We start from the raw sequence: 27901 nt of genomic DNA, 5'->3' as shown, positions 1-27901 counted from the left end.
TAATTTAAAAAAAAAAACACACCCACACGCACATCATTTTTAAATAACAAAAAACTGTACATGATTAAATTTTTGTATTTTTCTTTTTTTTGTTTTTTTTTTTGTAATCATTTCTTTAGAGATATAAATTTCTCATTTAGAAGTTTCTCTGTAAAATAACAAATATTACATTAAATTTTTCTTTCTTTCTCTTTCATAAATATGAACAAATAATAATATGAAATAAAATTATTAATATTATTATCATTATTAATTAGTAAGTTACCTCGACAAAATCATCTGCTCTTCTAGCATTTGCAGGATAATAATCGACTATTAAGGGACGTGGTCTTTGTCCAATTCCTGATGGTTGTTGCAATCCACATGCTTGTTCTTCATTAGTAAGAACAGTTACTATTGTACTAACAACTTTTTCATCTAACTGTGACATAGGTTTTCCAGGTGCTTTCATACGTCGTAAGAATAGAGCATTCCATTTTTGTCGTAAATTTAAAAACAATTGTACAGTCTCAATATCAAGTTTGAATACTACCCAATCATCCAATTTAAAAATAGTACCCTCATGATTTTCATCCACTTCTGAATCAGATTCACTTTCGGGTATTGCTAAAGTGCATATAAGAAAATGTATTTTATATTTAATCATTAACATACAATGAAGAATAATTATAATATAAAATGAGCATACCACCAGCTTCATAAATAACATCCATTGGTAATCTTGCTGGACCACTAAAAAGTGCTACAGTTAAGGGATTTACAAGAGTTACGATTTTAACGTGACAGAAACGACCAGTACGACTCATTTCTTCATAAAGTAACCAATCTGTTGGTAATGATTCTACATTAGCTGCATGAGTTTGTGCATAAGTCATTCTAGGTGATTTTGGAAAATCTCTTAATGTCGATGATGGATGAAAGAAGACCTTAACTTCTTTTCTAAAATGAACAAAAATTATACCAATTGATGAAATATCAATACAAAATAAATAATCATAAATTGAAAATATACATACTGAGTTCTTAATTGCATATGCTCTCGATCGACTCTGATTAAATTTGGATATAAACCAGCTGTTAAAGCGGCTTTAACGACTGCCCAATTTTCAGAATTTGTATTCAAATCTCTAATATCACCAGCACCCCTTGCTCTAACAAATCCAGATGCACGAAGTTGACCAAGAAGTTGAGTTCGCATTCCAACAACCATTTCCATAACAGGTGCTGAAATAAAATTTTTTTCACAGAAACTACGTTCCTTGCCACTTGCTCTAGCATTTTGCCAGCTCTGAAATGCTCGCAGAACAGCCATATGATCTGAATAAGTTCCGGTTGCAAATTTTTTTCGAGCAGCAGCCACAGCCCTTTTTTGTGATGGTTGAGCTGGTAGAATAAATGGATCTCTGTAATAAATTACATCATATTAGAAATAATATTAATATATACAATATGTTTTTTTAGAACATACTACATACTTATATGCCAAACTGCAAACAATAGTTAAAACTGGATCGAGACATTTTAAAACTACTGCATAAAGTAACATTTTTCCTAATCTTGGTTCTATTGGTATATCTAATAAATGACTTCCTAATTCAGTAAGGTCTTCCCATGGATCCAATGCATCTATGGTCTTCAATAATTGAACAGCATTTCTGGTTACTATATTAGAAGGAGGTTCTATAGCTCTGTCTAAAAATTCTGCAATTGGTGTATTTCCTGGTGCCAAATGTTTTGCAAAGAGACATAATTCTTGTAAAGGTAATCGTAAGATTTCAGGTGTTTGATGAGATGCCATACTATTAAATCGAACTGAAGAAAATAAACGATAACAGAAACCTTTCCTACATCTGCCAGCTCTTCCCTTTCTTTCTTTTGCAGATGACTGTGATATCCAATTAGAACGAAATGTACATACACCTAATATTGCATCAAATGATTTTTCTTTAACTTTTCCTGAATCAATGACATAAACGACATCATCGATGGTAACGCTTGTTTCTGCTATATTTGTAGAAAGAATAATCTTCCTACTTCCCTGTGGACTAGGTTTGAATACTTTTTTCTGATCACACGTTTGCATATTTGAATGTAGTACATATAAAGTGTAACGAAGACCTTGATTCAATTTCTTTTCCTCGCTATTTATTTTGTCTCTGACATTTACTATATCATCGTATCCTGGCAAAAATATTAACATTGAACCTGGTGGCATTTTTAAATGAATATATATAACGAGATGTACTAGAAGATCATAATCGATATTTTCATCGTTAAATGTATGATGATATACATTTAATAACATTTTAGCTTCCTCAGAGAGAGGGACATTTTCACCATGAACTATATCACAATCTTGTACAGTACAATCATATGTTTTCATATATGCTTCAATCAATTCAGCGCATTCAATTTGTTTCATATTTTTTGCCCAATCTAATGCAGTCCATTCGTTACCAGCTCGAAGATTCAAATTTGCTCCAAGATTTAATAGTTGTTCAGTAGTGTTTATACATCCTCTACCTGCGGCAACCATTAATGGTGTGACTAATGTCTTAGAATGTTGATAATCTACAGAAACATTTTCAGAGAGTATAAAATGCAATAATTGTGCAAAGTTATCTTCCCCACCGCACAACCATGCATCCGATATACTTTTATCTACTTCTTCTATCAACCAAGGTTCAAGTTTAACCTTCTCTGGTATTGGTTCATTTTGTTGTGCTAATATTGGAGCAGGTAACAAGCATCTTTCATTAGATGAACCGTTACCAGAAATTTGTGGCTTGTATTGCGTCCAAGATTCTAACACTTTGCATTGTTCTTTTTTATTTAAAAATTCTTTTTTCTCATCATCATTTGCTTAGTCATGTAACCAGTCATTTTTAAAATATCTTCAAGAAAATATGTTTCTACTTCGAACAATCTACCAGGGACATTAATAACAGTACACTTGTCAAAGTACTTGGCAAAAATATTGATATCCAAAGTTGCACTCATAAGAATGATTTTCAATGATCTATATTTATTCACAGCATCTTTTAAAGCTATTAAAAGAAAATCACAAAATCTATCACGTTCGTGAACTTCATCAACTATTATATGTGTAACCGTAGTTAAAGCAGAATCTCCACCCATAAGAGTCCTAAGTAGAACACCATTGGTACAATATGTTAATAAAGTTTTAGGTGCAACTCTACTTTCAAGTCTTATTTGATAACCAAATGTTTGTCCAATTTTTTCATCCCTTTCAAATGCAACTCTTTCAGCAACAGATACAGCAGAAAGTCTTCTAGGTTGAGTGCATATAATTCTACAAATTTGGTGTCTCTGTTGGCAATGCTCTAATATATATTGAGGTACTTGAGTAGTTTTACCACTTCCTGTTTCCCCAGCTATTATGATTATTTGATTAGTAGCTAAAGCATTTAAAATATCTTCTCGTGCACTATAAATTGGAAGAGATTTACGAAAATTCAATACGTCAAAATTAGTCTTCAATTGTGGAACTTGTGGGATGCTACTATTCAAACGACCCATAGCTTTTGTGCTTGCAATAACTGAAAATAATACAAACAATATTTCTAAATATCTTAATTATACATTTATACATCTCAAGAACTGTTTCAATTTATTATTCTTACCATCTGCATTAAGAGGCCTTTCTCTTTCCATTGGAGGTAACAAATCTTGACATTCTTTATGATTCAATGGGAAATTATGTAATAAAGCATAAATACTTTGTTTAGAAGGCTTTTGCAGTTTGATAACTGCATCAGCTTGAACTATAGTAGATCCTTCTCTCTTGTATACGGTTAAAAATCGATTGATACCTTTACTGTAAATTCAAATTTATTATCAGTTATGTTTTAAAATAATGAAAACACAATCTATCATTATATAAATATAAACTATATATATATATATATATAAGAGTAAATAGTGTTAGCATTGTAACAATCAATTAATGTTTTGTATAAAATATTAATAACTGTAAACTAATAAAGAATACAATACTAACACTATCTAATAATATATTAAAATATGTTATTTGACACGTACCCTCTGCTTTTAGATTTTAAACCTAGTTCCCTGGCAAGTTCATGAATGTAAGCTCGTTCTTCTGCTGTATATGAAGATGGAAATTCTAATTCTTTTTGATCTGGTGTTCCTAATAATTTCTTCAAAGTTAAATTAACTGCTATTCTAGTGTCTTCTCCTATTAAAGGAGGCCTCTGTTGCTTGCGTCGGGGCATAATTATTATTTGAAAATTTACTAAAGAACAAAGCACAAATGTATACAATTATAAATTATATATACACACACACATTAATCATATGTATAATGCATGTAATATTACATATGCATTTTAACATTCAAAAACAACAAAAGATAACCAATTTATTAATTACTAACTTACTGTATTAAAAGACACACATATATACAACATATATGAATATTATTAAGAACTACGTAATTAATTAACAATATTTATTTCAAACATTAGAAATAGCACTGCTGACAGTTACTAACATGAACGAGCGGTAAAAGCAATGTTCAGGAAAGTATATACTTTGTAAAACACAAAGGCTCTTATTATTCCATATTTGTATTCTTAATTTTAACTATTCTGCACATTTATGCAACATTGTAAATCTAACCAAACTTTTTAATAATGTTATAACCTTTCTTATTTCAATAAACATAACCACAAATATTATTACATTGAATTGTTCAGTATATAACAAAAAATAAAATGAATTAATTATTATTTCCAATAGAGCCTGTTTTGGAACTATTTATAACTACGATCCTGATAATCGTTTCTTATTCCGCCATCTTGTATCGAATGTTTTTTGGTGCGAATTTTAAATATGAATACACAAACGATTTCTATAATATTTGTTTTTATAATCACATTATACATATAAATATTTATAATCTATTCTCAAGGCTATACTTAAGACAAAACTTATTTGCATTTCAAAAAATGTATAACAAAATAATAAGAATTTATTATTACAAGTAGCCGGTAATACAGTGATCTACTATACCCACTAGTCAATAAAATTTGTGTTAATAAATTATTGATATTTTTATTTAATAATTCTATTAAATAATATCACTAATATTTGATGGATTATCTCTTTTTTTATCTTAACTTAATCTATTAATCTTTTAAAGTAAAGTTTATAATACTTGAAGAGTATTCAATTTACAAAAAAATGAATGTGTTCATTTTGTTTATAAAAATATCTTTTCATATTTAACTTACATTTGTTATTTCGATTCAACTTATGATATAAGAAATAAGAAAATCGATATATTTCTACCAACGTAATATATGACATAAGATAATATCGGAATACTCTTTACATATGTAAATATTTAATGTTTAACCAACTTTGAATCGACATATGGACATTGTCCATACTTGAAAAATTACTCATAAAATAATACGCAAATGTTTACATAGAAAAACAAAAAAAATCTTAACAGATAACAGAATTAATAAGTTGACATTAAAGAAAAATTGTTTGAAAAATTTATTTTACGATATTAAATATTACATTTCTAAAAAAAAATGTCTAATGTATTATGAACAAACTAACAAAAACATAAATTTGATGATAATACAAATAAAAAAAAAAAAAATGAAAAGGTCATATCTTTTCATTCTTTCTTCTTGCGCATATTTTTACAATTATTTATCATAATTTTTTTTTCTAAATACAAGGTCAACAATGTTAAATTCATTACCGCGAAATTTGAAAATGCGTGTTAGCCTTTAGGTTTGAAATCAATCATCAAATTCTTACAGACATTTTTTGTTAGTCAATTCCACAATTGTATAATTAATTAAAATAAATTAGCATAGAGTATAAAGGTTAGACTTAGCAATAAATGATTAATATGATTTTTTTTCAAATTATATAAAATCATTCATATCTATATTTGATTGAGAATTAACCTTAAAGATACCAGAAAGTGAACATCCACGATTCTGCGCGTACTCATTCGTGTCACCGTACTTGTCAGTGTACGTTGTTCCTTCTGTAATTTCTACAATTAATATAAATTTATAATAAAATTATTCAATAATTCAAGATATCACAAAATGTCGTTAGACGAGGTAATCAATATTTAATAATAATTATTAATATAAAACAAAATTAAATCATTAATTGTTGTATTGTCATTATAACGTAAACCGGTTGTTATGTTGTGTTGTTATCAATTTTATAATAAGTGTGTATCTCTATGTGTGTGTAGTAGTAAGTTGACACACATTTATCTTACGAACTTGTTTATGATTCACTTTTATACAAAATTAAATGGATTATATCGAATAATCTAATCGGATGATATATTTTTTTTATTTTTATCAAATGATGTAACTGTATTTTGAGTAAAATATGTGAAATATTGATCAATTTATTATTTATTATCTGAATTATTTTGTCAATTTATCAAAACAATTTATTCAAGCAAAAACATATTACAGAAAGAAAAAAAAAGAAAAAAGAATAATTTATAATATGCTTTTTAATGAAATAACAAAAATATATATTATTTTTACAGAATTTTACCAAAGCAAGTGAGGATGTTAAAAAACTTTCTTACAAACCGTCGAATGCTTCTTTACTCGAATTGTATTCACTGTATAAACAAGCAACAGTCGGTGACTGTGATACAGGTAAAAAAAAAAAAGAACACAAAAAAAAAATAAAGTCATTTCATTTTAATTTTAATTCTCACCGTAAAAATATTCATCCTTTTTTTAAGGTATTTACGTATTTAACGCCACCCGCAACAAAATTCCGCTAATGCGCCAAACTACAGCTTCAATTGTTGCGCCAAATCATAGAGAAAAAAAACAAAAAGAAAAAAAAACTTGATTTAAAGTCGAGAAACACTTTTCAAATTCAAAAGATTTGTTTTATAAAAAGAAGTCAATTGAATTTTGGTGGAAAATGGGCCCGATATAGAATTGACCATAGATTCAAAACAATCTCTGTTTTCATTCATCTGATGTTGTCGCCATATGAATTCTGATAAATAAGATTTCAAATGATGTCTAACATCATCTTGTTCTGTTTTTGACAAATCCGAAATACGCCTTTTCGTAGCACTAAAAAAATGACGAAACTTTGACAAAACCTTGATGCAACTCTGACGAAAACCTGACGGTTGCTATGTGCAAACAACAAGATTGTTGCTCTTTATTGGCGCATTAGCGGAATTTTTACTGCTATGGCGTACGTAACAAACCTTTTTTATGTAAATTTTGTTCTTTTATCTTTCAGATAGACCAAATGTTTGGGAATTTGAAAAAAAAGCTAAATGGGATGCATGGAACAAACTAAAAGGTATGAGTCAAGATACAGCAAAAGAAAATTACATAACTAAAGCCAATGAATTAATGAAAGCTGATGAAAAGTAACAATACATTTTAAAAAAACACAAATTTATCATTATGGGAATAAATATATATATGTTACGTCTATAAGCTATATATATATATATATATATACATATTTTTTTGTTAATATATATTTCTAAATGTTTATATAATATATATATATATAATATTCAGTTTCTGTAATGACAGAAAAAAAAAAACAAGAATTTAAATAATTATTTAAACTTTTGCACAATTTCTTCATACGTATTCTATTAATGTGAGAAACACAACACACTACTTTATACTATGTGCATGATATTCAAGAGCATATTTTATATGTCACGTTATAAAAACATTAACAAATTTACCTTGTTTATATAAAAAGAATATACATAAAATATTCTTTGTATATATTTCAATAAAAAAAAAATAAATCAAATCAAATCAAAATCCACGATCTACAATTTCTTGACTCAATAGATAATAGTAATTTCACAATTTTCCAATAACTTTCAAGGAGAGATGTGTCACCTAAGAATATTCGATTTTTCTTGTACAGTTGGTAGGTATGTAACTGCTACTACTACATTTACTCCACATTATATTCCTTGAAAAAATTCAAATAAATTAAATTAAACATGACAAATTTAAATATAACATTTAATCAAAACTCAAACTACCTACCTTCATATTCCAAGAGTATCCTAAAATTTACCTGTGAAGAAATATCTATTTGAATTTCATTCCTGTATATATATCCAGTTCTTTGACCAATCAATTAGGAAATAGATGAGACGTCATTTATACATACACGTAATTAATAATGTATTTCTTCGCGTTTAACATGTTTTATCGGTAATCATTATATACACATCCGCGCATAACTAAGTACTTAAAGAAGAAACATACACAAGATGGTAAATATACAATATATATATAAAGAAGAAGAAGGCTAATTAAACTCTTGGGATGAAGGATCTCATTCCTAAAAAAATATACTCGCGCATTTTAATATTCCTTATTTAATTAACACTTGATAGAATTTTGTATTTAACATGTTAAGTGCAACGTCAGTCATTAATGACTGACACTGAAATTCACGTTCAAGCCATGTCAGGCACCGATGTCTGACACTAAACTTCATTCAGGCCATGTCAGTCATTAATGACTGACACTAAACTTCATTCAGGCCATGTCAGTCATTAATGACTGACACTAAACTTCACGTCCAGGCCATGTCAGTCATTAATGACTGACGCTCAACTTCACGTCCAGGCCATGTCAGGCATTGATGACTGACACTCAACTTTACGCCCAGGCCATGTCAGGCATTGATGACTGACACTCAACTTCACGTCCAGGCCATGTCAGGCACTAATGACTGACAGTCAACTTCACGTTCAGGCCATGTCAGGCACCAATGACTGACACTCAACTTTTAGATATAACTCAGACACTCAACGTGGCCTGACAAAGATTTCTGTAAAAATTCACATGGCGCTCAACGTGTTAAATCAACTATAACGAAATATATATATATATATGAGAAAAAGAAGAAATAATGAGAATTATCTTGTTAAATTATTGAGACAATACAATTTTATTTAAGGCAATGATAAAGCAATTGATCTTCATATTGAAATTAATATCTTCTATTATGCGCACTTGGTAAGGGGGCCCAATTCAAATGTTTAAAACTTAAAAATTACAAATTTAATAATGTTGACACATTTAAGGATTTTTTGTTTTGTTTTGTTTTTTTTTTTGTTCTCTTCATTCAATTATAGCTTAAAAATTTTAATCATTTAATTATCATCAGTTCTGAAATTGAACAACGTATCTTTAATTAATAACACACGCGAGAGAATGATGCATAATAATTGTATGTATGTGTGTTATTTATATAATATATATATATATATATATGATGACAATTGAAATAAAATTTGTTAAATAAAAACCTTATGCAAGTATAAATTTGTTGGTAACATTTTTTAACATGAAAAGAAATGATGTGCAATTTGTTTAATCATTAATTTTGTAAACATTGATCTTTTAAATAATAATAATAATATTATTATTATTATACAGTTGATGAAACAACAACAACTGAGAAAGAAAAATAATATATATATAATATATATATTATTTATCCATACTATATTCTACCTGCAGATGTTATTATATATATATATATCACCGCTTTTCATACAATCAGAAAATTTCAATATATTTTTACTATAATATTACTTGACATATAATTTTATTTCATTATCATCCAATCGCATACAGATATGTTAATCTATACGGATTGTTTGTTTGTTTTTTGTTTTGTTTTTCACCGAACATCACTCTCACAAGATACGATTATTAATTAAATCAGATTTACATCTGTTATTATATTTTTTACGTGGAACTTTCCTTCATTTAAGCGACAACAAACATGATGTCGTAGTAAATAATAATAATAATAATAAAATAATAATAATAATAATTATACTAATATTAATAATAATAATAATAATAAAAATAATTATACTAATATTAATAATAATAATAATAATAATAATAATAATAATAGTAATAGTAATAGTAATAATAGCGATAAAAAAAAAAAGGAAAAATTTACATCAAGTCCATCGTACCGCAACCTATTTTTCATCAATCGATTTTTTTTTTTTTTATTAATTATTTAAGAAAGGAACGTGTGAAGAAGAAGAAGAAGAAGAAGCGCCGAGAAAAATGGTTGGTGTTGCGCGTCTCTCTCTCTGTCTCTCTCTTTTTTTTTTTACTTTCTCTTACTTTTATCCACCTTCTTGACATGTGGGTGATGATGGGTTTTGTTTCTGGTACCCTTCGGATAATCACCGTGATGATGCGGTTTTACAGTCTGGCTAATCACCGTAACATCATCACCTCCTTCAGCGACCTGACGACTTGTCGATACTTGCTCGAACCTGATAAAATAAAAACGTGACGAGAGCGGGATAGTATCATCATTATAATCATCATCATCATCATCTTCATCACCTAGTGTTTTGCTTAATTTTAATTAATAACACTTTCTTAAATTTATATTTATTTTATATATATATATATATATTTTTTTTTTGTTATCTAATATCGCAACAAATACGAGAGAGATCCTGTCATTACCATACACGTCTCTTATCTTAATTAAATGTATATTTTTTTCTTGATTCGACATTAAACGTTATATAAATAATACATTTAAAATGCGTTTGGACGCGCGAGCGTACACACACAATACACGAAAGTAAAAAAGAAGAAACGGATGTAAAAGAAAAAGAGGGGATAGATAAGAAAGTAAATAAATAATTGAATTTTGAAACGAGCACAGCCCAAAAAAAAAAAAAAAAAGAAAAAAAAATGATTTAAAAGTAATCCTCAAAAAGAAAGTCCAAATTAATTGCTATAAACGAATTGACGAATTATAAATAAGATAAGAGATAGATAGATGAAAGCGAAGAAAATAGACAGAAGAGAAGTAGAAGTAGTAGAAGGTAGTAGAAGTAGATAGTAGGAGAAAAAAAGCAGATGAAAGAATAGTAAAGATAGTCTCGACGTTGATCTTGACATAGAGAAGAAAACGCGACTTCTGGATATATATATATATATATATATATATTGATGGTAGGTAGTAGCTGGATGCCGTTGGATTAGCAGAGTGTACTTCGAAGTAGAGATATTTGAAACGTGACGACGACAGGATATATTTTCTCGATTGCCGATGAGAGATTGAAATTCGAATTGAAAGTTTAATTTAACTGTACGTTATTGACTGTGGTACTCCGTTCACCGTCTTTGATTTTAGGACGTCGTTCTCGAATGACATTATGGTTTCCTTCCCATCTTCGTATATCCTGATGACAAACAAAAATCAAATGATTACATTCATTATTATGAATAAATTTCAATTATTTAATTTATTTCAATCAATGATTCCCAAACAAAGTATTAACATTTCAATCAAAAGCGCACCACCCCCCTTCTTCCTTCTTTCTCTTCAAAAATAACCCTGGGATATATTTTAGACGATTTATAAGTTTAATAAGCTTGGGAATCTTTGATTTAGATGACACTAGAAATAATAAAAGATGAATTATCTTCTACTTTCTTTTTTAACACATTGACAGCCGGCCGGCCCCTCCCTCACCCCCGCAAAAACGCGGATTTCTGAGTTTGTCGCTTGAGTAGCTGCCCCACGATGATGTGGATTTTTTTTTTTGCTAGTTTTTCGCGCCGCCCGATGGGACTGTCTAGTGCGGGCCACCGGTGGTACAAGCCGCCCGATGAGACAGTCTAGTGCGGGCCACCGGTGGTACGCGCCAGCGTAAACGTGTTAAGTGGCCGATACGTTGCCGAAGCTCAGACTTTAAATGTCTTTTAGGTTGCCGGCTGGCAATGTGTTCAACTTGTTTCATTATAAGAACCATCAAGAATATATATATCTATTTGAATCATTACTTTTTGGTGGTGATCTTTTTCCCATTGATGAAACGTGTCGAAGTACTGGTCTTTTTAACTGCTGCCCCATGATTGGCGGATACATCGATAGTAGGAAATGCAGTGAACTCGGAAAAATCCATACCACCCAATGGGTTATAGAACGGTGAATGAATACCTAGACGTCCAAACAATGATGCGCTTAAACTGTTGTTAGTACCAATACTACCTTGACCTCGTCTTGCAGCAGGTACGAATAAGCCTAATAATCGAAAATACATTTTATTATATACTTCATTTAAATACTGTATACTAAATATAAGATTTTGTTCTTTATATTAACGATGATTAACACTACATATACACCAGACCAGTTATTTTGACTGGTCGGCCATTTTAATTCATGTAACATTTGATTTCTGTAAATAATTAAACATTTTGTCATTTCAAAATGTCTATAAATCCATTTATCTATTAAAATTATTATTGTTAAAACATTTGTTGTTATTTTTTAAGAGTAAATAAAGACTGAAAGTCTCAAAAAACATTTTTTGTATACACCAGTCCATTTTGACTATTGTGGTAGACATAAGTATATAGAAAATGGTGGTATATCTAGTGTTAATAAATTTATAGAACAACGCTAGTCAAATTGAATGTATGAACCTAAGAACATGCTACCATTAATTCCGTTTACAATTTAATAACTTTTATCTAAATTATTAAAGAAATGTATACACGATAAATCAAAAGTTTTGATACGTAATTTTGAACTTCTTTACATTGTGTAGGCGGTTTGAAAAATCGTTTCGTTTTTCTTTTGTAAAAATGAAGACAATTTTTGCATCGAAGTTAAATCTAAACCTTTCAAGTGGTCATAAATAGTTGAATTTGATCAATTTAATCTCTCTTTGATCTCATGTGTTATTATTTGTCAGTTTGCATCAACTAATGCAACCATTATTGCGTCAGCAAAAAACGAAACGACTTTCCGAACCACAATATTAAAAAAAAATTATGTTTAACTAATCTTTATAAATGTTATTAAAGATGTCAGAGTTATGAATGAATGAATAAAATAATTGTTGATATTTTAATTACTATCAAAGGGATCATCGAAGGACGAGCCGGCAAAGAATTCTCTGAAGACTTCCTCTGGATCTCTGAACACGTAGGTGGTAAAGAATGGCCTGTAGTCACTTTCATGACGTCTCTTGCCACCGTTCATCTGTAGACCCTCTTTGCCATATTGATCATAAACGCGCCTTTTCTTTTCTGTAAAAATAAAACAAAATATCATATTAATCAAATGAAATGAATGAAATAAAGATTTCATAAAAACAAATGTTTATTCGTTCCAAAATCCAAGAAGAAGAAGAAGAAGAAGAAGAAGCAGCAGCAGGGGAGGAAATTTCTGCGAATTTCAACATATGTTTGTGTATGTTAGTCAAATATTTGCTAGGATTGGTTTATGTTGTTGTTGTTGATTGGTTGGTTGTAATTGTTGCTATGTTTATTTTTGTTTTATTTTAATAAACAAGGAAATTTGCATGAACAAAAATTATCATCACAGAGCGAGAGAAAAGAACTAATTAAATTGACATATGTTTTTTTATTGCAAAAAATATGAAAAAAGTAAAGAAATTAATAGAAAATGTGAATCAATTAAATCATTGCTGAGTTTAAAAAGCCATCTATCGACAAAATTCGTAATCACTTAATTGCCAATCAAACATGTAGAAGAAGAACAAAATGACGACGACTTACTGTAATCAAAATGTTTACTTCTTTTCTCTTTTTGTTTTGTTTTGTTTGTAAATAATTGATGAGGAAAACATAGGGAGGAGAAGATTGCTTGTTAAGTAAGAAAAAGAAAAAGAACTCTTTGCCAACAAGAAGGTGCACTCATTATTGTTAACTAATTTGCGCATATCAAGATGACGAGTATTTGTTACGCTTGTTGAAAAAAGAAAATAAAGCTAGCGAATCCAGGACGACACTCTCTCTTTCTCCTTTTTTTCTCAACCATAAATGGAAAAATAAGAATATAATTATGATATATTTGTATTTCCATCTCTTTTCTTCTATACCTCACGTTTTATATTTGTAATGAAAGGGGGGAAAAGACCAAAAAAAAAAAAAAAATATATAAATGTGCAAAAATAAAAATACAAAATAAAAGTAAAATTATTATTACAGTAAACCAAACAATAAAAAGAAAAGTAATAATATATAAAAATACATCCGCCGGACAATTAATCAAAATGATTCCATTTTTATAATTTCTTTTAAAAGTTTACCCCCCACCCACCCCACCCCTCGGGGAAAAAAAACACTCGCAAATGAACTCACACGAAATGGACAATTTGATTTTAAAAACACAAACTGGGTTTACAATAGAAACTCTCTCTCTCTCGTGCATAAATAATAAAATACAAGGGATGTATCTAATCTAATCTAATTTTGTTCCCCCTCTTTCCGCCATTATTAAAATACGAATCAATACAACTACCATTTTTCTTAAAATGATTATGTTCAATCCTACGTTTTATCTATTATCAAATTGTAATTTATAAAAATAACCCCAGCTATTGAAAATGAGTAAGCAACCCTTTTTTATATTCTTAACCCTCTCCCAACCCTTGTTGATTATTTGCAGCAATGAAAAATAGAATATAAATTCAAATATGAAAGAAATGTTCAATGATAGATATGATGGTAGGAGGGGCTTATCTTGTAAAGCCTTTTCTTTTGTTGTCTCATTTGACAATTATTTCAATTTTTTTCTCAACTCTTTCATTTTCATTTTCATTTTGATTGTTTTTTTTTTTTTTTTTTTAAATGGTACCAAAATGTCGCTGGAAGGGAGAATCAAAGAAACTCCGGAAGGTGAATCCACGGCCTGGCCTTGACGACGCCTTCTGATACAATCGCTGGTCGTAGGTACGTCTCTTCGCATCTGAACACCCAGACCAAAGTTTGACCCCCATGAGATTGTGTCCGGAAACAAAGATTTTTCGTTGAACTTTCCCTATCAACTTCTCCTTTCAAAAATTTTTCTTTCCGAGTGTGAATAATTAATTTTCTTTTCTTTTCTTGTTTTATACCACATTTGTTTTCCTCCAAACAATTGTTTTTTTTTTTTTTTTCAATGATCGTTCAACGGATACAAAAAAAAAAAAAAGAAACAAACAAACAAAACGAAAAGAACAAAATAATGAAACGTAAAATAAAAAATTTAATTTTAATTTCAATTTGAAATGAAAATTAACATAAATTGTAATTCTTTTTCTTTTTTTTTTTTTTTTTGGAGATAAAGATAGAGATAGAGATAAAGAGAAAGAAAAAAAAATATATATATATATATAAATTTGTCTGAATTAATTTCATTGTATTTTTTTTTTTTTAAATAGAATAGGGGATTCGCTTTTGAAAGAAAAGCTCTCATGCGAAGCACCATTTTCAGTCGCCATGATGAAATATACATTTTTTTAGGCTAGTTTTTTTTTTTTCTTCACACTTCCATTTTCGTTCAATTTTTTCTTCTTCTTTTGTTCCTTCCAAATATTTTTATATTCAAAATTGAAAAGTAATTTTTATTTAATCCTTTTCTGTTTCAAACCCCACCCACCCTCCCCTCCTCCCCTCCTTTTCTCTCAACAAGCCATAAATAATACTTTTTTCCCCGCAATTTCATTTTTATTACTTTTTCATTTTTTTTTCTTTTGCTCGTTAACCTTTTTTTTGGCAATAAAGTTAGAAAAATAAATTCTTACCGTCTATCAATACTTCATACGCCTCAGATATTTCCTTGAATTTCTTGTTTGCTTCGTCTAAATTTTCGGGATTTTTGTCTGGGTGCCATTTCAACGCTAATTTTCTGTATCTGTAAAATATCAAATGAAAAATTGATATAATATCTTACAAAAATATATATATATATAATACTAGAGGAATGAACAGCCACGCGTTGCTATGGCTCATAATCAATCCGATACACACGTCTTTGTTAATATCTCTGACTCTTTAAGATCAATAAAATAATATTGCGATTATAAATTGAGATATAAACTATCCTATCTTTCAAGTTAGATGAAACTGCACACAGTGTGTAAAATTTGATTAAAATCGGATTAGTAGTTTAAGAGTCTATTGCGGACAAACAACGTGAAACATAATTCGTTACTACAGTACTACGCGTCGTTACTACGCAAGTCAAATTATTTCTAATATTTCAAATCAAAAAAGTGATTGATGATTTTGATCGTTATGATATTAAAAATTGTGCATACCAATTAGAAAAAGATTGTTAATAGATAAAGTTATTAATTAATTTAATTAATTAATTGAATTATTGATTAATAATAAAAAATTGTATGAAAAATTCGCCTAATATACAAAATTATTTTTGAAATACATGAAACACAAAAGATTCTAACAAATATAAATGAAAATAAATAATAAAATACTTATAAGAAGTAAACTATAGAGTTTAACATTTTACAAGGATATTTTATTGAAACTGGTTCACCTAGAAGAATAAGAATAAGAATAAGAATAAGAAGAAGAAAAAGATCTATTTTATTATGATCGTCATGCTTTGCTTTCAAGCATCGAATATACAAGACCCGACCAACTGTTCTTTCTTCAAGTTCGAACTTGGATGATGGCCAAAATACAGTTTTGTTCTACTTCTTCTTCTTCTTCTTCTTCTTCTTCTTCTTATTGCAGAAAGCTTTTCATTCAATTTTTCACCCGGTTGATCCATTGACAAAATGAAAAATATATAATAAAATAATTTTACATATACCATCAAACAAAAACAAAACAAATATTCAAATAATAAAAATCAATAATATTATTTTTCTCTTCAAATCTTTCAATCTAATCAAATCTTCTTCATCATCATCATCATTTTCTTCTTAATCTTCTCTAGAATTATATTAATTATTATTAATAATTAAATTATGTTATTATTATTATTATTATTATTATTAAATTTGTTGTTGAACTTACGCTTTTTTGATGTCATTGCTGGTAGCAGTTCGTTGTACTTCAAGAATCCTGTAGTAGTCGACCATCGTAATATGTAATTTTCTGCTCAGGTATCAGAGCTTAGGCAACCACCTGTCGAACAATGCAATCCATAGTTAGTTATACTAATTAAGCAAGACCATTTGACCAGCCAGCTGGCAAGTAACTTATGTTAACCAAAAAAAAAATAAGAATAAAAAAATAGAACATCTACAGGATGAGATCATTTGAAAATCATGGGTCTACAGCTTCATTTCAATTTCAAATTCAAATTCAAATTCAAATTATTCCTTCCTTCCTCTCTCTCTCTCTCTCTCTTTCTCTTTAACTGTAATCATTTTCAAAGATATTTAAATATAATGTCTGAATACTACGAATTAGTTTGAATTGATCAAAATCATTGAGAATTATTACCTATCTTCTTTTATTTTTGTATTCAATGGTACAAGTAATGAAATGAATATGAAGAAAAGGGTAAGAAAATAAAATAATAATAATAATAATAATAATAAGAAGAAGAAGAAGAAGTAACCGATAAAAAATAAACGTTTGTTGACTTGAATCCTTTTATACTCACACTCTAGCTCTATAGATAAACTTATGTCAGAAAGTTGGCACTAATTTTAAGCTAGGATATGCACAATGTTGCACAGTAATCACCTTTAAATAGCAATAACACATATCTCACGCTTTTCGGCCATTTATATTATCGAAGTGCATATTTTTATCGATCACACGGTATATAAATTGAACAACCCCCCCCCCAAAAAAAACAAAACAGAAAAGAAAATAATCACATAATCAAATGATTAATTTTTATAAATTTATTACACCTCAAAAAAAAAAACCCCTTCTTATTCAAATTATTTTCACCTATTTTTAATCAAACAAAAAATTGGTAAAAATAAAACAAACGACACAACTCAAAAATTACAAAAAACAACAACGAATTCAAAATAATTTCAACTGATGTACAGATCGAAATGAAACATCATTGGTGATAATTAAGGATGAAATTGTGAAGAAAGGGGGAGGGGGGAAATAAAAAAAAAAAAAAGCAAATAAAGAACACGGTACACGTTGAGAGTAGCGTGAGAGCGAATTCTCGGGAGAAAACTGAGCTCAAAGTCAAAGACTGGACCGACGAAAACTCTAAAGTTAGCCGAACTGAGTATCGAAAATAGTATGAAAAGCGTAGGTGGAGGTCATTACGATATTCCATTCCTCTCCTTTTTCCTCTACCTCTCTTTGTCTCTTTCTCTCTCTCTCTCTCTCTCTCTTTTTCCTAAAACTTTTTTTTCCCCACTTTTTTTATGTTTGTATAATCAAATTTTCATATTATCTTATTATCTTATTATATTCAATTGTGTTAGAAATCAAATTAAGACAAAGGTGGTATTACATTTTGATTTTGTTTGATAATTAATTATTTTCTAATAAAATAAAAATAACTAAGAGAAAAGTTAGATTTTATTTCTTCACTAGATATACCAGAACAGTTATTTTGATTAGTGTAGTAGAGATAGGTATATTGAATATGGTGGTATATCTAGTGTTAAATATAATTAATTATTTATTTTATTAATATTATTAATTATATTATATTTAAATTTACATCTTCTTCTTCTTCTTCTTCTTCTTCTTAATATATATAAATTACGTCACGTCACGTCACGTCACGTTGTTTGTCCGCAATAGACTCCTAAACTACTGAACCGATTTTCATAAAATTTTGCACACTGTATGCACTTTCATCCAACTTGAAAGATAGGATATCTTAATATATATAAATTACGTGTCACGTTGTTTGTCCGCAATGGACTCTTAAACTACTGAACCGATTTTAATCAAATTTTGCACACAGTGTGCAGTTTCATTCAACTTGAAAGATAGGATAATTTATATCTCAATTTATAATCGCAATATTATTTTATTGCGAATTATTTGTTTATTAATAAAAATATCAGACTGATTGTGAGCCACAGCAATGCGTGGCGGGGCACCTCTAGTTATATTATATAATTAATTATATTAATAAAATTTAAGATATATTATGTTAATTATCTTATATTATTTTATTATTAATATATAATTATATTAAATTTATATTATATTATAATTATAATAAAATTATATAAAATATAATATAATTCAATATAATATCATTCAAATATAATACTAAAACTAAATTATATTACAAATATTATAATAAAATTTAATAACAAATTTAATATAATAATTAATGTTAATGTTATATGCGTCTATCTTAATAAGAAGATAATATGAAAATCTTATTTTTAGTAACTTCGTAATGTTTTCAATGATCTGTAAACTATGCATTAAACTATAGATACACATGTAAGATCCCACTCACATTCGTGCTTTACATAAATCAATTAATCATATTCATCATCACTGCTGTAATACATACTATTATATATATATATATATATATATAATATTTAAATGCACTATATTACACCTATTTTATATTCTATTCAATGAAATATAACTTTATATCAATTAAATCTATTTCAAAATATCTTCATTTCACTCTTCTTTTACTTTCACCACCATCACACTTTTTAAATAAACCAAAATGCAATTAAATCAAAGGCAAAAGATTGAAGATAACACTAGGAAAATGAATTTATGAAGTTCGGGCAACATTCCAAGGATAGTAAAATTTAAACATGATCGTCATCGACCTAGACACTTAACATTTCTAATACTAATATTCAATTTTCAAATCAAACCTTTTTCTATACTTTATTATTTTTTCATGAATAATTTTTCCTTTGATCAATCAAAAAAAAAAAAAAAAACAAAAAAAATGTGTGTGTATATACAAACCAAAATCAATAATAATAAAAATCATTTGTATACAGAGAAGATAAATTTAATATTAAAATAAAACAGATTGAACAAAAAAATAAGAAATTAAATAAAATAAAATAAAATAAAAAAAAAGAAAATGTTCACTTCAATAAAATTCAAAGATGTCTCCTAACGAGTTATCAACGAATAGAATTCTTAAAGTGGGACAAATAGAAGATACCTTCACGATCACGACCTTGCTTTTCTAGTTTCTCTCTTTCTCTCTCTCTCTCTCTCTCTCTCTTACTGTTCTTTTTATTTCTATCTTCGTTTATAGTTGATAGATACAAGTTACGTTATAAGCTCTTTCCGTGATGATTAGATCTCAAAAATGGTGTTAGTTCGCAAATAGAAAATTGAAACAGCCATCACCCTACTCCTCAATCTATTTATCTATCTATCTATCTATCTAACTATCTATCTAACTATCTAACTATCTATCTTTCTATTCGCCCTAGCTTACGTGCACAATTTTTGTTGGCAACTATTACTAGTTGTTACTACTACTACTACTACTACCATACCAGATAGATTTCGCAAACTTACTGGGGTTTGGTTTGAGTCAGAAGCTGAACGAAGTTTAGTCACGACACGTTAATATTATCTCTTGTTTTTTTCTTTTATCTTTTTCTTTTTCCATGCTTAATGGGAAAGATGGATAGATAAATAATACAAAAGAAAAGAAAAAAAAAAACAGAATAATTGTAATTAAAGTTAATTGGTAATTTGTATTCGTAAGAGAGAGAGAGAAAGATAAAGAGAAAAAAGGAAAGATATGCAAAAAGTAAAAAAAAAAGAAAAAAAAACAATTAAAATTAAAGTTAATTGATAATTTGTATTATTAGTATAAATGGTAAGATAAATAAAGATAACAAAAAAAATATATGTGCAAAGTAAAAGAAAGAAGAAAAAGAAAAAAAGATATTGAAATTTAATGAATAAATTTAATTTTTAATTTTAATTAGAATTAAAATTATAAAAAAAAAAAAAAAACTAAAAACTAAAAACTAGTGTGTCAATAAATTGAAAGAATATCATTTGAAATTTTAGAAAAAAAAGACAAAGTTAGACAAATTTAATTATATTGATGCATAAATAAATTAAATTTGAAAAAGTGAAATTTCAAATAAAATTGAGAATTGAAATTATAAATTTTGATAAAGAATTAAAATTAGAAAAATAAAAATTAGTGTGTCAATAAATTGAAAGAATATCATTTGAAATTACAAATTTTAGAAAAAGAAAAAGACACACACACACACACACACAAAGTTAAACAAATTTCTATGTGATGCATAAATAAATTCAATTTGAAAAGTAACATTAAAATAAAATATCTTATTATTATTATTATTATTATTATTAATTGGCATTAGGAAGTTTGAAAGTACATTGCCGCAAATATCAAAATCCACCATTGTTAAAAAAAAAATAAAATATCTCGCAATTAATAATTAGATATTGTTTTTTTTTTTTATTTACGAGATTATATCTGGACCTGAAGGTAAAAATCTGTGTCAAAGATAAAATGAAACAACAAGGTGATTCATATTTTTCGTTCATGTTTTAAACGAAATACGAAAGGTGTACTTTTACGTTAGCAAAAAAAAAAAAAAACGCGTTTTTATCTCCTACGCAATGCATGTTAATCATTTGTAAAGTAAAGAACGAGTGGGCACTTTTCGAGGTCTCCATTTTGACTTTCGTATTATCGTACGTCGAAGAAAATTGTCTTCTTTACGATCGAATTTTAAACAATTTATATTATTTACTTAAATATCATTAAAAATAATCAAAAAAATAATATCATTGTTATTTCGTCAAGAAAGTTCAAACAGTCTGAATCTGAATTATCACCAAAAAAAAAAAAAAAAAAAAACTATTTCTAAAAATTATACAGAACTGTATAAAATTACTGTAAAAATAAATACAACATTTGTTTAAAAAAAAAATTATCTCAAAGTTAATTGCAACCATCTATATAAATAAATAAAAACATTTTCAATTGAGATACGAAGTTAATAATATCAAGGAAACTAAAAAGTAATGGAGTTACGTTACTACATATGTCAAATTATTTCTAATATTTTAAATCAAAAAATTGATTAATGATTTTTATCATTACGATATTAAAAATTTGCATATCAGATTAGATAAAGATTGTTGATAACGTGATTAATTAATTGAACTATTGATTAATAATAAAAACTTGTTTGTATTTTGAGGTTAAAAAGCGACATTACTTTCTGATCCATCTAATACAATTTAAATAAATAAAAATGTTTTCTTTTTTTAAAGGATGCGGAAAAGAAGCGACAAACGACACTATTATCAACAACATCATCATCATCATCATCATCATCATCATGATTGTCACAACGTGGTCGTTGTGTCAAGGTGGGCGTCCTTATGTGACTCTCATGAGGGTGGTGACGTCAGATTTACATATATGGCCACAGGACGACGTATTCAAAGAAAAAGGATTTTAAAAGAGAGCAAGAGAGAGAGAAAGAATTGTTCCTCTCTTGTAATCAAAATATGAAGTTTGAAGAACCACAAAAGATTAGATAAACAAATTTCAAATACAATCTTAAGGAAAATGTTAACAGGACACATAACAGGATATTAAAAGATTATACATAGTTTTATGTAGCAATTTTTGTTTCATTTTCTTTAAATATGTCCTACCTGAGATCCTGTATTGTATTTTTTTTTATTTTTTTTTTTTTTTATGTTAAATATGAGTCACAGAAACACACCACACAAAGAAGTTGATGATATTTGATGATATTCTTGTTTCTTTGTTTCTTCTTTTAATTCACCTTTCTATGTTAACATTTTATAAATATAAATTATATTATATATAATAAAAACTAATTTAAATAAAAACTATCCTTATTTTATCCTTCTTAAAATAAAATATAAGTGAATAAATTATAGGTTATGTATATATAATAAATAATTTACCTATAAATAAATTACATTATATTTTATCAAATTAAATAAAAACTATCCTTATTTTCTTCTTTTTAAAATAAAATACAGGTTAATAAATTATAGGTTATGTATATATAATAAATAATTTACCTATAAATAAATTACATTATATTTTATCAAATTAAATAAAAACTATCCTTATTTTCTTCTTCTTAAAATAAAATATAAGTGAATAAATTATAGGTTATGTATATATAATAAATAATTTACCTATAAATAAATTACATTATATTTTATCAAATTAAATAAAAACTATCCTTACTTTCTTCTTCTTAAAACAAATAATAAAATATAGGTGAATAAATTTATAGGTTATGCATATAAATATCATGTTACACGTGTGTTAACCTCTTCCTTTTTTGAATTTCTTTTTTCAATGAAGTTTAATCTCCTAGATGATAAACTAAACTTAATAAATTTTCCTACTAATACATAATTATATTTAAATAGACAATAATACTGAAAGACAAAGGTGACAAATCGAAAATGTAAACAAGCCATAAAAGATGAACGCAAAATTTGATCAACACACACACACACACACACACAGAGTTCCCCTTGATAACAACCATCCTCTATTGCAGGGTACTGTTAAATACATAAATATGTATATATATGTATATATATATGCATAATGCATAATACAACGAGAACTTATGCGCATGTCAATGGACGAGAACACATGTAAGTATATATATATGTATATATTACTTACATACAAACAAAAAAAAAAAATTATGTTAACAGAACAACGATGAATTTTTAACGATTTGCATTGACCTTTTTTTTTCCTTTTTCTTTTTATATTAAAAATACTCATATACAAAATACGTGACCTGAATATAAATTGATTGATTATTAATGTATATTACCAAATAAAATAAAACGAGGATAAGAAAAAAAACGGGATCGAGTTAATGTAAATAAAAATAAAAATAAAATTAGCAATGTCAGGGAAGAAGAAGAAGAAGAAGAAGAAGAAGAAGAAGAAGAAGAAGAAGAAGAAGAAGAAGAAGAAGAAAATATAAAATATGTGCAATGTCAGACTTGTTGAAAAATATTCATGCGTGTCGTTGGCATAATACCACCACTTTGGTATTTTGTACAAACGTGAAATTACGTAATTCTGATAAAAAAAAAAAAAAACCACTATAGATTGATCATCGTTAACCTTGTAATAATAAATCACTTTGTGAATTGAGAATCACTGTTGAACGTTTTAAAAATAATCTCATCTCCCTTTTAGATCCTCGAACCCTCTACTATTTTTTTTATTAATTATCTCTTGAGCAACTTAATATCATACTTCCGTATAAAAAATGAGCTGAGGGGAAGGTGGGAAGGTAAATTAATAAATCACAATAATTTATAAGGTATATCCTGAAGAGTTAACGAACCTCGTGTAAGATAAATTAGAAATAAATTGAAAGTGTAGGAAAAAAGAAAGCCCGGGAAATTTGAATTGTTTTTTTAAAAATGGCGAATAATACTAAATCTCGTGACAAGTTTATCATAAGATTATGGTCAAATAAATTGATCGTTTAAATAAGAGTTAAACTACTCTAATCAAAAACAGTTCCCTCTGTGAGAGAAGTGCGGGGAAGAGAAAGCCCGGGAAATTTGAATTGTTTTTTAAAAATGGCGAATAATACTAAATCTCGTGACAAGTTTATCATAAGATTATGGTCAAATAAATTGATCATTTAAACAAGAGTTAAACTACTCTAATCAAAAACAGTTCCCTCTGTGAGAGAAGTGCGGGGAAAAGAAAGCCCGGGAAATTTGAATTGTTTTTTAAAAATGGCGATTAATACTAAATCTCGTGACAAGTTTATCGTAAGATTATGGTCGAATAAATTGATCGTAAAACAAAAGTTGAACTACTCTAATCAAAAACAGTTCCCTCTTACTTTAGTAGACATAATGATATGGCAACATACTATCAAACTAATATCAGCGATAACAAGGAGTTCGCGTGCAGGAAACATTACGGTGAACGTGAGCTCCGTTAAATCGCGTAATATAACTGTTGGACTAATAAAGAATAATTTCATTAATATGGATGACACCGCTTGAATTTTATACACGATGACCTGTTATCATCGTAACAGTGACACTGATATACATACTACGCATTACGATTAACTTTGATCACATGTATTCTCTATTCCGTTATTATTTATCATCCCTTATTCCTTATTAGTATTTCTTCTACAAATTTAAAAACAAAAATGTTTAATCAAAACAAAAACTAATAAAAAAATAATTTTATAAATATTTCAATAAAATCAAATAATTTTACTTAATCAATTCATTTGTAAATTTAAACGGATGTATCTTTGATGCATGCAGTAACCATTGGTGTGTGTGTTTTATATGATTGCACCAATTGTTGCAATTATTTCAATGATCGTTTGTTAACGGGTAAACCAAGATACATCGTTCAAATAAATCACGACAGTTTTATTCCTGCTATATAATAATAATAATAATAATAATATTGATTATTTTTTAAATAAGGAATACTCTTCTTTATAAAGTTTCACCATTGTCATTATTATCGATAATACAAATGAATCCTCGAATTGTTAGAGAGTCATTTTCAACACACTTCAATACAGTTATCGCGTTATCGTCAACTTTCTAATGAATTTCGAATGTTACTAAGAAAATCATGAGATATTTCGCGTATTAACGCGATTAAATAAATTACACTTTTTCTATTATTTATAATTATCAAGATTATTATTATAAAAGTTTTCAATTGTATTATTTACACGCGATAGTATTTTATTTATAACCATATCCATTTACCAAGAACCATTAACATCATGCTGTAAATAAATTAAATATCTATTTATTTATCTATATAATAGAAATAAAAAAAACGTTTAAACATTGACATATCTATACAGATCTTTTATGAATCATTATGATATCACGTCGTTTAGGTTATCGAACGGTTGCCACACTACTATTACTATTACTACTACTACTATTATCAATAATATTAGTCAGATTCAGTAGGTTGGTTAAAGAAATTATTTAAAAGTAAAATGGATGTGAAACATAACCTACAAACTTTCTACCACGTAACATAATACACATATATCCTAACACGTTGTGCTATACAGTTTTCTTCTTCTACCTACATACATACATAAATATATACATATATATATTCTCAATATAAATATACACAACATGTAATAATGATGAATAAAATTATTATTATTAGAGACTATGTGAAATGCATCATGAAAATAAATAAATTAGTATAGAATGAAAAGAACATGAGTCGTATGATCGTAAATACAATAATATATATATATTCTTCTCGCTTGTTGAAACATAAGATAAAATACAACATGATTCAAATAACGAATTGATAATAAATGTCCTAATTAAATGACAGGACTTATTAATTACTATGATAAAATAATTACTAATCTTTTTTAAAGTACAAGAGAGAATATATATATTTTTCTTATTATTAAATGCATATATGTTTGTTGCATATTATAAAATTATATGCCAAGATCAAAGAAACATTGAAACACAATGCACTTCTTTGCAATTGCGCTTTGCTAACCTTTAAAATAATAAGAACAATATATTAATAACAAACATTAATATACAATTAACAAAATTCTAATCAAATTTCAATTGAAATCAAATGGTAAATATTATTTAAATGAGTTTTATGTAACAGACAAATGTGTGTGTGTGTGTGTGTGACCAAATTTTGTATTTTAAATTACACTTGAGTATAAAAAGAAAGAAAGAAAGAAAGAAAGAGAGAAGAGTAGGACACGATTTTCAACAATAGCAAAAAAAGAGAAAGAGAGAGAGAGAGAGAAAGAAAGAAAAAAGGGCAGGTAACGTATACCTACTCCAGTGGTATATACTATGTACTGTTATATACATATACATACATGTGTGTATATGTATATAACTGCAAGGAGTGGAAAAAAAAAGAATGAGAAAGAGAGGGAAAGAGGAAGGTGTATGTAACGGCCGAGTTCGATGGACATTAGCACGATGGTCACCCTTATCAAAGACTAAAGGGCAACCCATTACATGATCAACATCAAAATCACAATATATATATTTGACAAATGAGAAGCTTGAAAAATAATACATAAAAAGAAAAATTGACTATATTTAAAACGTTTCAATTAAATATTCAATAATAACTATGAAAAAAAATGGTGAAACGATCACAACGATGATGACGATGAAACTATTCAATTTTATTAATTGAAATTTCTCGTTCCCTCTCTTTCTCGAAATTACCAAGGTGTTTAAATATCACGTAAACTGTAAAAAGAAAAAACAAAGAGAGAGAGAGAGAGAGATAATGGAGTAACACGTAAGATTATTAGCCCTTTTTTTTCGTATTTTCGAGACGGAGGGATAAAAAAAAGGAACGTTATGGGGTAGACGGGGTGGGGTGGGGAAGAGCCTAATAATAATGGTCGTAGGCCATAGAAAAATCTCACTCACCGCAAAGTGGTTCCTTCCACGTTCACGTTGACCAATGGCACAGAACAATAAATTTATGCACAAAAATAAATGATTTCTTTTTTGGGGGGATCCGGAGACTAAAGGAATACCGACCGCGGACAGGGAAAGACAGAGCACAACGCGACAAATGTAGAGAAACGATGCTAACGCTTGAAGTTGCTGCAAACAAAGGTCGATATCTAATATGGCGTATAACGTGTTTCGATCCTTCTAGACTATTGGTCAGAAAGAGAAAGATGATTAAAGAGAGAAAGAGATAGATAAATAGATCTAAAACAATTCAATAATATTAATAGACTTTATCGTTACACTATTTGTTATTATTATTATTATTATTATAAATAATCTTAATTATTATTTACTAAATAAACGTATTAATAAATTACTCTTTGTGAACTGTATTAATAACTAACTTTACGTACGTTCTTATATTCAAGGAGAATACTCATGATGAGGTTTATTTGTAACAACCAATCAGATTATGAGTTTACGATAATACGTTAATCAAAAGTGTTTTATGTAATACGTCCATTTTTTTTTTTTTTTTTTTTTTATAATGAAATTAATTGGTAAAATTGATTACACGTATTAAA

General features: G+C 27.7%; 3 protein-coding genes and 1 long non-coding RNA gene across 6 annotated transcripts; 2 read left to right on the top strand and 2 right to left on the bottom strand.

Moving 5' to 3' along the window:
• Positions 1-69: 69 nt before the first annotated feature.
• Positions 70-4667, bottom strand: LOC107069408 (3'-5' RNA helicase YTHDC2). The gene is given in 9 exon segments (XM_015326707.2): positions 70-148; positions 266-606; positions 689-939; positions 1017-1403; positions 1476-2853; positions 2856-3560; positions 3645-3838; positions 4063-4276; positions 4422-4667. Coding segments are annotated over 8 exon segments (3462 nt in total). The 5' UTR covers positions 4257-4276; positions 4422-4667; the 3' UTR covers positions 70-136.
• Positions 4668-5974: 1307 nt separating this feature from the next.
• Positions 5975-7856, top strand: Acbp1 (Acyl-CoA binding protein 1). Its single transcript, XM_015326664.2, has 3 exons — positions 5975-6134; positions 6584-6698; positions 7309-7856. Exons 1-3 carry the CDS (start codon positions 6120-6122, stop codon positions 7443-7445), a joined length of 267 nt encoding a protein of 88 aa, XP_015182150.1. The 5' UTR covers positions 5975-6119; the 3' UTR covers positions 7446-7856.
• A 1131-nt stretch (positions 7857-8987) lies between these two features.
• Positions 8988-27683, bottom strand: LOC107069403 (dnaJ homolog subfamily B member 6). 3 transcript variants are annotated; one of them, XM_015326693.2, is made up of 8 exons: positions 27288-27683; positions 16890-17000; positions 15650-15759; positions 14722-14832; positions 12975-13148; positions 11895-12135; positions 11201-11290; positions 8988-10363 (listed from the first exon to the last, which is right to left on the bottom strand). In XM_015326693.2, the coding sequence occupies exons 2-8, from the start codon at positions 16952-16954 to the stop codon at positions 10195-10197; spliced, it is 960 nt and encodes a 319-aa protein (XP_015182179.1). In that variant the 5' UTR covers positions 16955-17000; positions 27288-27683; the 3' UTR covers positions 8988-10194. The 3 variants fall into 3 exon arrangements, with proteins under 3 accessions (XP_015182179.1, XP_015182180.1, XP_015182183.1); XM_015326694.2 differs by lacking the exon at positions 27288-27683 and adding an exon at positions 17485-17709; XM_015326697.2 differs by lacking the exon at positions 14722-14832 and having other exon boundaries at positions 27288-27673.
• LOC149032438 (uncharacterized) lies at positions 20442-22297 on the top strand. The gene is made up of 2 exons (XR_016176733.1): positions 20442-20637; positions 22083-22297. It is a non-coding gene; the product is annotated as an uncharacterized LOC149032438 (long non-coding RNA).
• Positions 27684-27901: the final 218 nt, after the last annotated feature.

The sequence above is a fragment of the Polistes dominula genome, unplaced genomic scaffold (assembly GCF_049000335.1).
Source record: "Polistes dominula isolate Pdom_NZ unplaced genomic scaffold, Pdom_raw_medaka contig_22, whole genome shotgun sequence".
Lineage (NCBI taxonomy): Eukaryota > Metazoa > Arthropoda > Insecta > Hymenoptera > Vespidae > Polistes > Polistes dominula.
This window is presented reverse-complemented; position numbering and strand designations above follow the sequence as displayed.

Bases quoted from the DNA above. Each gene is read 5' to 3' on its own strand.
- Acbp1 (XM_015326664.2), top strand. The intron at 6,699-7,308 runs GTAAAAAAAAAA...TTTATCTTTCAG, and splicing joins AGTCGGTGACTGTGATACAG to ATAGACCAAATGTTTGGGAA.
- LOC107069403 (XM_015326693.2), bottom strand. From the start codon at position 16,954: ATGGTCGACTACTACAGGATTCTTGAAGTACAACGAACTGCTACCAGC. The intron at 15,760-16,889 runs GTAAGTTCAACA...GATATTTTACAG, and splicing joins AGCAATGACATCAAAAAAGC to ATACAGAAAATTAGCGTTGA. The intron at 13,149-14,721 runs GTACCATTTAAA...TTATTTTTACAG, and splicing joins TCCCTTCCAGCGACATTTTG to AAAAGAAAAGGCGCGTTTAT.